This window comes from Capricornis sumatraensis, chromosome 2 (assembly GCF_032405125.1).
Source record: "Capricornis sumatraensis isolate serow.1 chromosome 2, serow.2, whole genome shotgun sequence".
Taxonomy (NCBI): Eukaryota; Metazoa; Chordata; class Mammalia; order Artiodactyla; family Bovidae; genus Capricornis; species Capricornis sumatraensis.
This window is the reverse complement of record NC_091070.1, coordinates 169397712-169414972: the sequence shown is the minus strand read 5'-3', so window position 1 is coordinate 169414972 and position 17261 is coordinate 169397712. Positions and strand designations below refer to the sequence as shown.

General features: G+C 34.6%; 1 protein-coding gene across 1 annotated transcript in view; it reads left to right on the top strand.

Moving 5' to 3' along the window:
- The window catches only part of MSH4 (mutS homolog 4), an 85241-nt gene that overhangs the window by 38274 nt on the left and 29706 nt on the right, over positions 1 to 17261 (top strand). Inside the window, exons 9-11 of the mRNA XM_068966161.1 lie at positions 8871 to 8945; positions 11592 to 11656; positions 12722 to 12891. Of these exons, the coding sequence (XP_068822262.1) occupies positions 8871 to 8945; positions 11592 to 11656; positions 12722 to 12891 (310 nt within the window). The remainder of the gene's footprint in view (positions 1 to 8870; positions 8946 to 11591; positions 11657 to 12721; positions 12892 to 17261) is intronic.

Here is a 17261-nt window from a genome sequence, read left to right as displayed (position 1 = left end):
GATTGTGTTGTACTCTATGTATTGAATAAAATCCACTATGAGTGGACCTGCACTATTTAAACCTGTGCTGTTCAAGGATCACCTGCATATTTTTGCTCATGTGCTTACAAAGGAAAGAAGTCCTGTATCAGTAGAATTTTATTTGAAATTTGATTACTTTGCAAATCCATTGAAGGCTTATCTATATTTAGGAAGCCTTTTCATATGGTAGAGGAAATACTCTTAAGGTTCATTTATAATAAAAACATCATTATATGGAAAAGTTTTGGCTGTTGGACAGGAGGAGAATTGGGAATTTCCTTAAATAATTGAAACACTTTAAAATTCAATATATGCAAGTGAGAGGTAACCTAGAACAACTGAAATCTGAAACAGAATTAATCAATACCATACAATGAGGTTAGAGGCATTCCTTCCACTTCAGTTTCTGATAGTGTTTGTGTATAACTGGTGTTAATATTTCTTCCTTAAATGTTTGGTGGAATTCACAAGTAAAGCTGTTAAAACTTGGAATTATTCTTTGTAGTGAGATTCTTGAGTATAAATTCAATTTCTTAAATAGATATGATGCTATTCAGGTTACCTGTTTCTTCTGGAATGAACTTTTAATTAGGGTGTTTATTTCATTTGTACTTAATGAGATTTTTGGTATGTTACAATTTAAGTCTGCTGTTATGGTACTTTTTTACATTTATCTCACCTGTATTCTCTTTTCCTTTTCTTCTTCCTTCTTTTGGTTTAAATGGATATTTTTATGATCCCATTTTACTCCTCTGTTGATTTATTGGATAAGGTCATTGTTTTTTTTATTTTAATGGTTGCTTTCAGGTTTATAGAATACATCTTTAGCTGAATTCAGTCTACCTTCAAATAATATTAGATCACTTCTCATGTGGTATAAAGAAGCATAAAGTAATGGCAACAAAAGCAAAAATAACACAAGCTGGGAATTCATCCAATTAAAAAACTTCTGCTCAACAGAATATATATAGAGGGTTCTTCATTTTACTTCCAGATATGTTCTTGTTAACATGTGTCATTAACCTTTATTTTTTAACCTCTGTACTGGTTTAGCCACCAAAACCATATTTTGGAGCCATCAAATATTTTCAGACTTTCAGAGACTTAAAAATGAGTAATCAATTATGAATATAAACCCAAAGCACCAGTTAGCCCTTATGATCTTTTGCCAGATGTCCTGTTTTGAATGGTATTTTCAAATGAAAAGTATCTTAAGTAACAGTTTTATTTATGAATGACAGGTTTTAACACAGAAAAAATGCAACTCAGTGTAGGAATAGGAAATGGCTACTCTGTACTTACAATTAATATTAATTTCCTGGGCCTGCTGAAACAAATACTATACACTTCATGGCTTAAACACTATAATTTTATTGTCACAGGTCTGGAAGGTAGAAGTCTGAAATCAAGATGTTGGCAGGGCTATGTTTTCTTTGAAACCTGTAGGAGAATTCTTTCTTACCTGTTTCTAGCTTTTGGTGGTTTCTTGGTAATCTTTGGTGTTCCATGACTTGCTATATACATTTAATCTCTCTTTTCCTTGTCACATGGTGGTCTCCCTTTGTCTGTGTCTTCACGTGGCTGTCTTTTTATTTGTTTATTTATTTTTGGTTGTGCTGGGTCTTTGTTGATGCACGCAGACTTCCTCTAATTGTGGTTAACGGGGGCTACTCTTTATTGTGGTGCATAGGCTTCTCATTGCAGTGGCTTTTCTTGTTGCAGAGCATGGGCTCTAGGGAGTATGGGCTTTAGTAGTTGTGGCTCATGGGCTTAATTGCTCCATGGCATGTGGGATCTTCCTGGACCAGGGATCAAACCCACGTCCTTTGTATTGGCAGGTGGATTCTTAACCACTGGGCCACGAGGGAAGTCCTTCACATGGCTGTCTTTTATTTGAAACCAGTCATATTGGATTAGGAGTCTACCCTACTACAATATGATGTCATCTTAACTAGTTATTTCTGTGACTCTAGTTCCAAATAAGACTGCATTTTGAGGTACTTGAGTGTTTATACTTCAAAATATCTTTTTTTAGAGGGGGACACAATTCAACTCTTAGCTGTGTGTAAGCAAAGACTTTGTTTCAATTTTATTATAGGAAAGAATAATCAGGTTATGCCTGAGAGCAGTCTCATTGTTATAGCATTGTGTAATGTGTAATGTGTAGTATTACATGGTCATACATATTCATGCTTTAGTGTCACTAACTATAAGAATTAGTAATATACAGTTGACCTTTGGACAACATCAGGCTTAGGGGTGCTAACCCCTCTGCACAATTAAAATTCTCATATAATTTTTGACTTCCTCCAAACTTAACTATCCCTGATAGCTCAGTTGATAAAAAATTGGCCTGTAATGTGGGAGACCTGGGTTCGATCCCTGGGTTGGGCAGATCCCCTGGAGAAGGGAATGGCTACTCACTGCAATATTCTGGCCTGGAGAACTCCATGGACTTTAATAGTCCATATGTTTTGTGTACAGTATGTTTTTATACTGTATTCTTAAATAAAGTAGGCTAGAGGAAAGAAAATGTTAAGAAAATCATAAGGAAGAGAAAATACATCTCCATTACACATATGTGTTTATTTTAAAAGATCCGAATTTAAGTGGATCCGTGCAGTTCTAACCTGTGTTGTTCAATGGTCAGCTGTACATATTTTTGCATTAGATCATTTCTGGTTTTATTAAGAAAGGAATCTCATTTTAGCCAACTAGCTCTCTGCGAAATATCTGTGATTAACTAACCAGCTTCTGTAATCAATTTGACTATCAGATTTTAGAAAAGCCAGAGAGTTTGGTATAAGGTAATTCTGCACGCTGAGAATCTGGAATCTTTCTTCTTGTTCAGAAAAGGCAATCTGTAACTAGCTCCATAAGGTTATTAAGGGCCAGTGTTACTTATCATCCTTTTTAGTTTTGGGGGGACCAGTCATAGTTGTAAATTTTTTCCTAACCAGCACATATGTCCTTTTTGGAGGTTTTTTAAAAAAACACTTTTCAGATGAGATTTACTAACTTTTAAGGAAACTTAAGCAATATATTGACTTCATACATAATTCATAAATTTCAGTCTTCCTTATACTGTTTCTCAGTTGATGTTTTCCTAACCATCTGGAGATATATTTAAATGAGACTTTAAAGTAATTTAATAAGAGCAACTATATCTTAATTAAACACAATATTTACTAAATTAGTTCAGGCTTGTGCTGGTTAAATGGCATGATTTGCTTAAACTCGTAGATGAACTAAATGTTCTGTTGGCTGAATTTTTTTTTATGATTGGCTTAAACTTCTGAATTAACTAAATGTTCTCTGAAAATTCCCAGTGTGAAATTGTTTACCCAAGATGAATTCTTATATTTTCTGTTAAGAACATTGATTTTTAGAAAATGCATATTTTCCAATCATAAGTATTCATTGAAAATCAAACTTAAATTTATTTTTTTAATTAATCCAGATGTGTTTTCTTTTTATGTAGTCTTTATAACCTTACTGTTTAATGTATTTCATTAAGAATGTTTGTATTTTCCATTATAAAACATCCAAAGTATTTCCTCCCACATTTGAAAACTTTGATATTAAATAATTTTTTCAAGTTTTACCTAAGTTTTAATTTTTTCCCATTGAGTTCAGACTGCCATAAAGAGTATCTGGGTCATGGCTCTTTCTTTAATTAATTCAACAAGTTATTTTACCAAGCACTGTGGTGAGTGCTAGGGATATAGTAGGAAGTAAGTCTCTAATCCAAAGGAATTTATAATTCATTTTGAGATTTTGTTTTCTTTTTTTTAAAAAAAGCAATTACAGCATAGTGCTATCAAGAACTGTAAGGGATATGATATTCTACCCTACTTCCAAAGTGACAAGTTAGCCTGCCACAGTTTGATAAATGCTAACAGAAGACACAGACTCCTAGATCAGAGAGAAAGGACTTATACTCATAACAATAGCCACAGCCAGACTATCAACATTTTCTTGCACTGCTTCCCCAAGCTCCGTTTCCAACAGGGTGATGTGAAGAGGGCAGTGTGACACCTGCACATACAGTGTTTTACAGGAGAGAACTGCTGATCTTAGGGAACCTGAATCTTATGGGCAGTAAGCATGTGTGCTCAGTTGAGTCTGACTTTTTACAACCCCATGGACTATAGCCCGTCAGGCTCCTGTCCATGGAATTTTCCAGGCAAGAATACTGGAGTAGCTTGCCATTTCCTACTCTAGGGAATCTTCTTAACCCAGGGGTTGAACCATATTTGCCTGCTATTCTGCAGGGAGGGCCCATCTTTATTTTCAAGAACTGTGAGCAAATCTACCCTTTGCCCTAGAAGTGGACAATATGTCTTTCAAGTCCATTCACTATACAAACATCCTTGAAAAGTCTGTGTAGAACAAAGGCAGTCAGTGCCTTTGCTCATTAGATGTGCAAAAATGCAAAAGGCTAATAGAGAGTTGTCTCTCAATTCTTCTTGGTGAGACTCTCTTCTTCACTTTGAAAAAGCAAACTAAAGAGACTTTATGTGTGTGTGTGTGTAAGTTGCTCAGTCAGGTCTAACTCTTTGCAACTCCATTGACGTAGCCCACCAGGCTGCTTTGTCCGTGGGATTCTCCAGGCAAGAATACTGGAATGGGTTGCCATTCCCTTCTCCAGGGATCTTCCTGACCCATGGATCAAAATCATTGTTCTATTGTAGCATAACAAATGACCTCAACTATAGCAGCTTAAAACTATACATATTTATTACCTCTCAGTTTCTACTGCAGTTAAGGTGTCATTTGGGGCTGCATACTCATCTGGAGTACTCACCTAGGGGAGAGTCTGGTCTGCTTCCCTGCTCATGTGGTATGGACAACATTTAGTACTTTGAAACTGTAAAGTTCATAGCAATTTACTTTTGTCAATGCTATCAAGGTTAGGAGAGATTGAAAAGAGACAAAGAAAGAAGAAGCAGTAAGGAAATCACCAGTGATATAAGAGGTTAAGAGAGTACTTTTGTAATACAACTCCTCTACAGCAGATTTTCTCAACTTTGTACTATTTATGTGTTGAGATGGTAACTCTGTTACTGTTCTGTGCATTCTAAAATGTTTAGTGGTATCCAAAGCTTCTACCCACTAGATGCTTCCCTGGTAGCTCAAACAGTAAAGAATCCTCCTGCAACATAGGAGACCTGGGTTTGATCCCTGGTTTGGGAATATCCCCTGAAGAAGGAAATGGCAACCCACTCCAGTATTCTTCCCTGGAGAATCCCATGGACAGAGGAACCAGGTGGGCTACAGTCCACGGGGTTGCAAAGAATTGGATACGGCTGAGTTTCTAAGCATGGACCATAGCTTCTACCTGGAGATGCCAGTGGAATCCAGTTGTTACCTGTTGTGGTCTTTAACAGACCGGGACCTGGGGACTGGAGTTGAAAAGAAAGAGAGAAAGAGCAATATCCCTTGGGTTACGTGGAAAATCAATAAAGCCCATACACAGGACTTGTACCACTCATGAAGGCACAGGGCGTCCTCTCAAGGAGGTCTTGAGAGCCCGGGCGAGAAAGTGAGCTCAGTAGGTTTCCACGCTCTGAAGAAATAGCCGGAGACAGAAAGAAGGAAGTGGGGGACCCAAGTCTCTAGTGGAACAAGAGTACTTTATTAGCAGAAATGCATGCTTGTATATCTTCAGTAAAATGATTACTCAGCCATTAAAAAGAATGAAATTGCACCAGTTGCAACGAAATGGATAGTCTGTTAAGTACAAGGTCGCTGAAGAGAGTCAATGAAGGGAGTCACTTGAAGGCAATCCAAGCAGGTGCTCTTTCCCATGATTTCAGTCCTAAGAACTGCATGCAGCTCTACTCATTCCTGTATTCCAGGAACTGATAAGGAACAGAGAGTCCCTGAGAAATGGCACACAAAGGAAGAAAATGCAACATATTGGATCCCTTAAAGTTGAATGTCCCCTGACAGTTGCCCTCAACTGTTACAGCCAAAAATGTCTTCAGGCATTCTGAAAGTGAACATTCACATGATGACCAGTCAGTATTCTGCCGGTACTTCTGAAACTCCCCTTCTGGGCTTTCCTGGTGGTCCAGTGGTTAAGAATCCGCCTGCCAATGCAGGGGACATGGATTTGATCCCTGTTCTGGAAAGATCCTACAGTCCATAAAGCAACTGAGCCCAAGCACCGCAACTACTGAGCCTGAGTGCCAGATTGCTAAAGCTTATGCAGCCTAGAGCCCATGCTCTGCAACAAGAGAAGCCACTGCAGTGAGAGGCCTGGGCACTGGAACTAGAGTACCACCATACACAGCAACAAAGACCCAGCACAGCCAAAAATAACAAAATAAAAACAAAACAGGAAACTCTCCTTCTGCTTCTTCCTGTTCATTATTTTCTACCTCCTTCTGAAAAGAAATCACTTTTTTATTAATTACTTTTTAAGTTAATTTTTCTTTATAACTTAGTTTTATCAGTTCTTTAAAAAACTTTACATAGGAATTATTCAGTGTATATTTTTTTAATCTCTGGCTTCTTCTATCCAACATTATGTTGGTAAGATTTAATCATGTTGTCACATGTAGCTATAGCTCATTTAGTTTCATTGCTATATAATATTCCACTGTATGAATATACCATTACTTATTTCACTGTTGTTGAACTTTTGAGTTGTTGACAGGTTATGGCAATTAGAGATAATATTGCTTAACAATTTTATATTTGTTTCTTAATAGAATTTTGGACATATTTTTATTGGGTACATAGGAATGGAATTTCTGAGTCATTAAGTATACCTTCAACTTTAGTAGATAATGACAAAATACTTGCCAAAATGTTTTTCAAAATGATTGTATCTACTAATTTACACTTACATCAGGAGTATATGAGAAGTCTTATTGCTCTTTTCCCAAACCTGATCTTCTCAGTTTAAAATTTTAGCTATAGTGGTTGGTAGATAGTAGTACTTCATTGTGGTTTTAATTGGCATATTCTGTTAATGAGGTTGAATGTGCTTTCATATGTATATTTACCTTTTGAATATCTGCTTTTGTGAAAGTCTTGCCCATTTTTCTATTGAGTTATCATTGTTTTTGATTTGTAGAGCTTCTCTTTATATAAACCCCTTGTTGATTCTCTGTGTTACAAATATTTCCCATTTTGTAATTGGCTTTTTTTACTCATTATTGTGGGGTAGACCTTGTTGGTGTGCCACCTACATCCTCTTGGTATTCACTTTAGTGTAAGGTATGCTTCTTCTTGCAAGCAGCTAAAACTTTCTACCTGAGGACTTTTCTCTGGTCCCAGGGAGACTAGTGAGTAATCAGTTGTTGCCTCAGAGCCCCAGTGATAGGTCTTGACCAGTACCGAATAGGAGTTGATGAATAAATACCCTTTTTTCCTTACCCCTGGAAGTAGTTTCTTAAAAAAAAAATGTTTATTTTCTTATTTGGTTGCACCATTCTTAGTTATGGTCCTCAGGATCTTCAGTTTTTGTCACAGCATGCAGAATCTTTAGATGCTGTCAGTGCAGACACATTTGAGAAAGTGGTGGCCTTCAATAATTACTTCTGTTCTTTGTGTTCACTTTTTTCCTTTGAAAAACTCCAGAGGCTTGTCTTTTAATGCAGGGTGCTAGGTCTTCATGTGACGAAGCAGTTTTGAAGGTTTCATGGCTTTGTTGAATAGCCTGCTGCCACATATTATACAGAGCAGACTTGGAGAATGTGAATCACCTGTTGCAGTGAACCCGTAATTTAAGAAGGACTCTTGGTATTTTAAGTGCAGCTTTTTTTTTGTTGGCAGTCTTATTAGAGTCTTCTGCTATCTCATCATTGGGTCTTTCCCGTTTTTCAAAGAAGCTCTCCAGTGGGGTTTGCTTTTTCACTCATCTTGGCTAGGGTTAGCTTGTGGGCTTACCAAAACTGTGATCAAGACAAATGCACAGTGTGGGAAAGAGTTGTCGATGGAGGTGGTAAATAAAATAATGTGTGGCCATACTCAGACTGAAATAAGTGTTGGATTCTGACTTAGAGCCTGCTACCAGATACAGCTGTGCAATTGAAGTACATCAACTCCTTTGCCTCTCTAAAGCCTGACACCAGATGCAGCTTGTCGCTTGCTACTCAATGATAAGGTTTTGATGAGTCTGCAAGCAATTGATTTACTATGGTGGTTTCCCTGGTGGCTCAGATGGTAAAGAATCTGCCTGCAATATGGGAGACCTGGGCTCAATCCCTGGGTTGGGAAAATCCCCTGGAGAAGGGATAGGGTTCCACTCCAGTATTCTTGCCTGGAGAATGTCATGGACAGAGGAGCATGGTGGGCTACAGTCCTTGGGGCCTCAAAGAGTCGGACATGACTGAGAGACTTAAGCACAGCACATCATGCTTGCTTCATGTCATATATATATCTTCTGTGCAGTCAAACCTATCTGCCAATGATAATCTATATTTGTCGCCATTCCCCACCGCTAACATCACCACATCAGTTCTTCCTCAGATCATCAGGCATTGAGATTCTTATATAGAGTGCCTTATATTCATAGTTCACAGTGGGTAGGGTTCACACTCCCATGAGAATCTTAATGCCACTGCTCCTCTTACAGGATTTAAAGCTCAGAAAGTAATGCAAGCAGTGGAGAGTGTCTGTAAATACAGATGAAACTGCTTGCTTACCTACCAGTCACTTCCTGGTGTGTGGCCTGGTTCCTACTAGGCCATTGATGACCCCAGACCTAGGTGGTTCTCCTGCCTAGGTTAATAAATAAAAATGTTTGGAAAATGTAGGTGTGGAATGTTCAAAAGGAAAATTCATTCACATATTAAGTATTTATGGTGTCCACATTTGGATTTTTGTCTGAATAGGTTAATGCAGCTGAATCAAAGATAACAAATTTAATATACCTAAAACATACCTTGGAACTTGTGGATCCTTTAAAGGTAATTTATATGTGTGTGTCTTATACAAAACATGTCTAGCATCAGTTTTTTAAAAGTTTTTGTTTTGAAAAAATTTCACATTTAGAGTGTTTTAAGAATAGAATAATGAATTTCCATCTTTTCTCTCTTTCCACACACGGCACACACACATATTATTATCTTTATTATTACTCTTAATGAACAATTTGAGAATGAATTGCATTCTAAAGTGCATATGTCCTATGAACAAAGATGTTCTCTAGCATCACTACAATATAATTTAAAAATTCAGGATATCTAACGCTGATAAAATACTATTGCAGTTGACTATTACACAGCATGAAGGTCAGGGCACCCTCCCTACAGTTGAAATTCCACCTATAACTTATTGTTGCTCTTTGTATATTCAGCTCCTCAGTGTCCACAGTTCCTCCATATCTGCAGTTCTACATCTATAAATGCAGTTAACTGCAGATCATGTGGTACTGTAGTATTTACAATTGAAAAAAATGCACCCATGAGTGGACCGGCACAGACACTTCAAACCCGTATTGTTCAAGGATTAACTGTAAACTATGCATAGCCTATACTGTATTCACATTTTTCCAATTGTTCTAATATTGTTCTTTATGGTAATTTTTTTTTTTTTCCCCAATAGAGGATCCAGTCCAGGACCAGGCATTGTATCTAATGTCATGGTTCCTTATACTTCTGAAAAGTTTTTCAGCCTTTTTTTGTCTTTCATGATACTGACATCTTGAAGAGTAAGGGCCAGTTGGTTAATAGGATATTCCTGTTTGTGTGATTGTTTCTTCATGATTAAATTTGGCTTATACATGTTTGACAGTAGTACTCTGTGAGCAATGTTGTATTTTTCTCAGTATCAAGAGGCACATGTCACTTTTTCCTTCTTGGTGATAATAACTTTGATTAATTACTTCACTATAAAGTTACAAGTAATCTGTGGAGAGATACCTTGAGACTGGGTAAATTTACTGGTCCCTGTCAAACTTTCACCCCTTGATTTTGGTATTTATTAATGACTCTTACCTGATATAACTGTGATGGTTACAAAATGGTGATTTTTCTCATCTATTTTTAAATTCTATATGGTATAAAACATTTGAAAAACTTTGAATTAAAAGACAAAGAAGAATCACTTTTTAAAAATAAAAAATAATGAAAAGTGTAGAAAAATTTTGTTATAAACTTTATTTTACTACAGACACATACAACGATTTGGCAAAATATTCCAAAAGTGTTGTCATCTTTCTTAGAATGAAAGAAGTATAATAAATCATCCCCCCAAACTGATAGCTGATGAAACACAAAATTTCAAACTTTGATATATCTAAGGCAAAGTCAAAATGACAAAGTTAGGAAAATGTTATCACAAATGACAGAAAATCTTTCTATTATCATAAAACTTATGTAATTTTATGAGAAAATACTGGTGTGCCAATGGAAATGTGGAAAATGCCAAAAAATGGAACCAAGTAGTTAATAAGTAGTATCAAAAAATGTTCAACCTTACTAGTCAAAGAAATGCAAATTAATAGTTTTTTTCTTAATGGATTCAACTTACTGCTAATGTGAGAACAATGAGACAGGCAATTTCATAGATAGCTGGTAGGAGTAAAAATTATGCATACCTTATAGGAATGCTTTATGACATATATCATATGTTTTGATGCTGTTCAGAACATCAGACATCAAAACATTATAGAAATCTATTCAAAAGAACTGTTAAGAAATGTTGACCAATATTTATGTCCAGTGATGGTCATTGCAGCATTGTTTATATTACTGTACATGGTGTAGATCTGTAATAATTAGGGGAAATGACTATTTACTTTCCACAGGTGGAATATTATGACTTATTAAAAATGTTTACCATGAAGGGTTTCTAATGCTTATGATGTGGTATTAAGTGGTGGAGAAAAGGATCATATAATGATATAAATTTTTGATATGAAAAAGTGATAGCATATATACCATAATACTTGTCTTTGGAGGTATGATAGAATAATAAATGTGTTTCTTTATGCTTTTATGAATTACTTGTTTTTGTTGGTATGTAAATATTATTTTTCTATTAAAAACCAAAAAAGTTACTTTTGCCATTGTCTCATAGAAAACTAAAATAAGGTAAAAATCAGATTGTCTATATTTTCTACTGTTTTCTGTTTATTCAAATAGTGACCACACATAGTTTCCATTAAGCAAAATAAGAATCCCTACTTTTGTCATATAAGAATGGAGAACTTGCTCTATTTACCAACATGCAAAACCCTTTTTTAGTTTAATGTACATTTAACCCACATTTTGGAATTATACATAGAATACTCAGAATATATAATGATAACTGTTTAAGTTACTATTGACAATAAGTAGTTTAAAGTTAGTGATTAGTTAGGAAACAAGAAAAATAAGTCATAATAGTAAACCAGTGGATGGTACTGTTTAACCATGTGCTCTTTATCTGAAAATGGGCCAGATACAATGTTTTCACCTGCATACATAAAATATCTTTTATGAGTATATAAATAAGAAAATGAAGCAAGAAAGTACTTGGTAAAATGTAAAGTACTAAACAAGTCTAAATGTTTTGTTTCAATAATGTTGTAATTTATTATCCTTAACTATGTTTATCTTATTCTTTAATAGATTACTCTGAAGAACTGTAACACACCTTTATTAAGAGCTTATTATGGTTCCTTGGAAGATAAGAGGTCTTTGTCATTCAACTGTTAATAAAATAGCAGATTATTCCTTTCTTCCTGATCTTTACTGATTTTAAGAACTCTATTTGTATTCTGTAGGACAATTACTTAAGTGTTGGTTAACAAAAACTTTATTTATTAAAAATTTATTTATATATTACATTTTATAAATAATGATAGGGTAACAGCATAATTTTTGTTAGTGGACAATTAGAATAGCATTAAAAATTGGAATCATGCAAAATTTTGATGTTTCTTTTTTAAGCTATTCTCCATGGAAAAACTTGCAAATCTAAAAATATATTAGTCTCTTATGTTAAATCATAAGGACCTAATTAACAAAAACAGTCTATATGAATACTGAGTAATATCTAATTACAGTTTAATTTTAGTATTGTGTTTAGCAGTGGCACCTTGTTCCTTGACCAAAAAGACTCATGATACTTAAAAATGGTTATTTTATTGATTCAAGATTCTCACCTTGTGTGAGGTCACAAAATGAGGTTAATAATATAACTGAATTATTACAGATAGATATAGAACAGAATAAAATAAAAGGTTAGGAAAATAGGTATTATCAGACTTATAGTTTGCATGATCACTATAGTAAGTTGTTATACTGTCTCACAATATGTTTGGTCTCTCTTGCCCTAGCTGAGGGCAAGAACCCTATGTTAATTCTTCTTTGACTCCCTGCACCTAACACAATACTCATGGTATAAGTAAATGTTAAATGAGCCAACGAGCATGAAACCAGAATTTTATAATAGTGATTCAGGGATATATTTTTATATTCACACACACAATTAGTATGTATAGTTTGGGAGATCTACTAGCCATTGTAGGATTATCCTTGGTGATGTCATTTTTTTAGGGAAGTACTTAGGACTGACAAAATAGTTTAAAATTGGTGTAGTCAGAGTCCTAACTTATATAGTTTCATATCTATATTATTAACTATTTATTTGCAAAATGATTTTCAACAGTAATTTTAAGAATATATATTTGCTATCATTAACATATTCAAATTGCAAATTAAAATAACTGACTTATTACCTATAATTTCATTTTCAGGTTTGGAATCATACTTGACAAGATTAAAACAGTAATTAATGATGATGCAAGATACATGAAGGGATGCCTGAACATGAGGACTCAGAAGTGCTATGCAGTGAGGTCTAACATAAATGAATTTCTTGACATAGCCAGAAGAACATATACAGAGATTGTAGATGACATAGCAGGTAGTTTAAGTACTTGAGCATATGTTTTCTGATTTTTAGAAATAAAGCTAACTGTTTTAGGACATGCTTTTTTTTTTTTGCTGATGATATTAACCAGGCATAGTTTAATTTTATTTTTTGTTACCATAACAACAGATAAGATTAAAATGTATTATCATCTAAGGAGCCTTTAAAAAAAAAATAAAGATCTCAAAATGTTAAAATGTATCACTTCTTTTCTCCAAAGTTAAATATAGAGTGTCTTCAAATTTAAATATAGGGTTACATGAACGCTGGGAGAGTAGTTTTTACCTTAGTACAATGTTGCATATAAATTACGTGAAAAATACTGTCTATCAGTGCTAATGAGTTTCAGTGGAGGAAGAGATATTTTTGTCTGGGACAGGCAGTATTTGCAAGCCAGTACAGTAATTCATTTAATGAGTTTATTAATCTCCTAGTAAATATAGTAAAAAATCCTAGTAAAATCTCTTAGTAAAAAATCTCCTAGGTACTGGGAATACATAGTGAACAGAACAAATTCCCTGTCCTCATAAAGCTATAATAATAGTAGAGACAGGTAATAAACACACAAACATATTTATGTATATATATGTGTGTATCCATATTGCTATATAAAGTATATTAATTATATATAGTGCATAATTTCACATAGATATAAGGTAAATGAAGAAAAAATAGAGGGATCAGAGAATGACTGGGTGTGGAGGCATACAAGATGGGAATGTTTTTAGTACATAAAATTGCCTAAAAAGGAATTCCACCCCCTCTTTCTTTTTTTGTACGTTAGTTTAGTACAAACTAAAGCACAATGGCCTGAAGAAACCTTAGAGGATGAGTGAGGAAATTTGTTAGGATGGAATAAGGCATTTCCTTACAGAACTAGTAAGAGATAATATGGTCAGAAATGTAGTCTGAGGATCAGAATTTAGTTTTTGAAGGTCAGTTTGGAGGTTTTTCCCAAGGAGAATGTAGAGGCAGTGAGATATTTTTGCTCTGTGGAGTGAAATTGATCAGGAAGATGTGTTGAATGAGTTTGAATGGAGCAACAGAAAGAGGAACTATTTTAAGCTACTACAAGTTAACACAGCAGGTGTATATGAGAAAAGAGAAATATGAAGGTTAAAGGAAGAATTGATAAGAGTTAATCATTGAGTAGATATGGCCATGGTAAAGTAAAGAGAGATGTAGCCATTGGTGCTAATTGAAATGATTAGCCTGAGAATGGTGATACTACTGAGAAAAACAAGAAAATTCTTGGACGAACCATTTTGAGGAATAAAACTGTTAGTTTTTTCAAGTAATATTCAAATAGTTAATGGTCATCATGTTAAAAATATAAATTTAGAAATTTAGAACTCTGTAGTGAGTGTGCAATTGATAGGAAGATTTGGACGTTTTAGGAATTTTATGTGATGAAACACCTATTTCCTTTTTGGAATATTTTGCCTTGTAAAGTATGCTTTTTAGAGGGAATTTCTTATTGTGAATTAATTATTGCAATAATTTATATAAATTTTTTCCTTTTATTTTCTTTCTAGCTTTATTGAGATAATTTATATACAGCACTGTATAAGTTTACAGTATACATAATAATAATTTGATTTATATACCTCATGAAATGATTATCACAATAAGTTTAATGAACATCTATGCTAATATGGATATAAAATTAAATAATAAAATAATATTTTTTCCTGTGATAAGAACTCTTAGAAATTACTCTGTTAACAACTTACATATATAACGTGTGTGCATGGCTGTGTGCGTCCATGTGCTCAGTTGCTTAGTGGTGTCCTCTTAGTGAACTGTAGCCAGCCATGTATAGCAGTGTTAATTATGCTTATCATGTTGTTCATTGCATCTTTAGTACTTACTTATAACTAGAATTTGTGCTTTTTGACTGCCTTTGTCTAATCCCCTCTCCCCTTACCCCTGCCTCTGGTAACCTCAAATCTGATCTCTTTTTTTCTGTTTTTTTTTAAGAATAATTGACTTACAACATTATGTTAGTTCCTATTACACAAAATAGTGATTCGGTATTTCTATACATTTCAAAATGATCACCATGTCTAGTTATGATCTGTCACCATATGAAAATATTACATAGTTATTGACTGTATTACCCACAGTGTACACATTTCATACTTGTGTTGCACCTGGAAGTTTATACCTTTTAATTTCCCTCATTATTTCTTTCCCCTCCTTCCCTCTGACAACTACCTGATTGTTCTCTGTAGCTATGATTGTTTCTGTTCAGTTATGTTTATTCATTTGTTTTGTTTTCTAGATTCCACATATAAGTGAAATCATACAATATTTGTCTTTCTTTGTGTGGCTTATTTCACTTATCCATGTTATCACAAATGACAAGATTTCATTTTTTTATGGCTGATGTTAGCCACATGATAGCATAATACACACGCACACGCGCACACGCACACGTGCGCGCGCGCACGCGCACGCGCACGCACACGCACACGCACACGCACACGCACACACACACACACACACACACACACACACACACAGGCTTCCCTGGGTGGTTCAGTGTTAAAGAACCTGCCTGCCAATGCAGGAGATGAGGGTTTGATCCCTGGGAAGATCCCCTGGAGAAGGAAATGGCAACCTATTCCAGTACTGATTCCCTGTGAAATCCCTTGGACAGAGGAGGCTGGTGTGCTATAGTCTGTGGGGTCACAAAAAAGTTGGACATGACTTACCTACTGAACAACAACAAATACACATACCCACACACCACTTCTTTATTCATCTATTGATGGGCAGTAAGGTTGCTTTCATATTTTGGCTATTGTAAACAATGCTGCAACAAACAAAAGGATGTGTATTTTTATTTAATACCTAGGAGTGGAATTGCTGGATCATATGGTTAGTTCTATCTTTGATTTTTAAAAATATTTATTTTTATTGAAGTATAGTTGATTTACCTATTTTTAAGTTTTTGAGAACTCTCCACACTTTTCTGTAGCAGTTGCACCAATTTACATTCCCACCAACAGTGTACCAGGGTTTTGTTTTCTCCACATCTTCACCAACACTTGTTCTTTGTTGTCTTTTTTGGTAATAGTCATTCTATAGGTGTGAGGTGATATCTCATTGTGATTTTGATTTGCATTTTGGTGATGATTACTGATGTTGAGCATCTTTTCATGTGACTGTTGACCATCTGTATGTCTTCTCTGGAAAAATGTCTGTTGAGATCTTCAGCCCGATTTTAAATGAATTTTTTTTTTTTTAATATTAAGTTGTATGAGTTCATTGTATATTTTGGATATTAACCCCTTATAAGATATATCATTGCAAATGTCTTCTCCCATTCAGTAGGCAGCCTTTTTGTTTTGTTAATGATTTTCTTCACTGTACAAAAGTTATTAGTTTGGTATAGTCCCATTTGTTTATTTGTGCTTTTATTTCCCTTGCATGAACAGACACATCCAAAAACGTATTACTAAGACTGATGTCAGAGCTTACTGCCTGTTTTCTTCTAGAAATTTTATAGTTTCCAGTTTTATATTTAAGTCTTTAATCCATTTTGAATTTATTTTTGTGCATGGTGTGAGAGTAGTCCAGTTTAATTCTTGTAGCTGTCTAGTTTTCCCACCACCATTTATTGAAGATGCTGTGTGTTCACTATTGTGTATTTTTGCCTCCTTTGTCATAGGTTAATTGCCCGTCTCAGTGTGCATTCATTTCTGGGTTCTCTGTTCTTTTGATCTATGTGTCTGTTTTTGTGTTGGTACCATACTGTTTTGATTACTGGAGCTTTGCAGTATAGTTTGAAATCAAGAAACATGATACTTCCAGCTTGTTTTTCTTTTTCTAGATTGTTTTGGCTATTCAATGTCTTTTGTGTTTCCATACTAATTTTAGACTTATTCTGTGGAAAAGGCTAGTGATATTTTGATACGGATTGCAGTGAATCTAAACATTTTTTTCAGTACTGTAGTCATTTTAGCAATATTAATTCTTCCAATCAGTGAACATGATATATCTTTCTATCCATGTTGTCTTCAGTTTCTTTCATCTGTGTCTTATAGCTTTCTAAGTACAAATTAACAGATTTATGTATATTAATTTTGTATCCTGCAATTTATTGAATTCATTGGTGAGTTCTAATTTAACTCACCAATGTTTCTTTGATAGAGTCTTTAGGGTTTTCTATGTATAATATCACACAAGTGAAACAAATATTAAGTAAACTCCAATATTCCTAACATAGAGGTTATACTGGGGGAAAACCACTAGACCATTCAGGTATGACCTAAATCAAATCCCTTATGATTATGCAGTGGAAGTGAGAAATAGATTTAAGGGACTAGATCTGATAGATAGAGTGCCTGATGAACTAT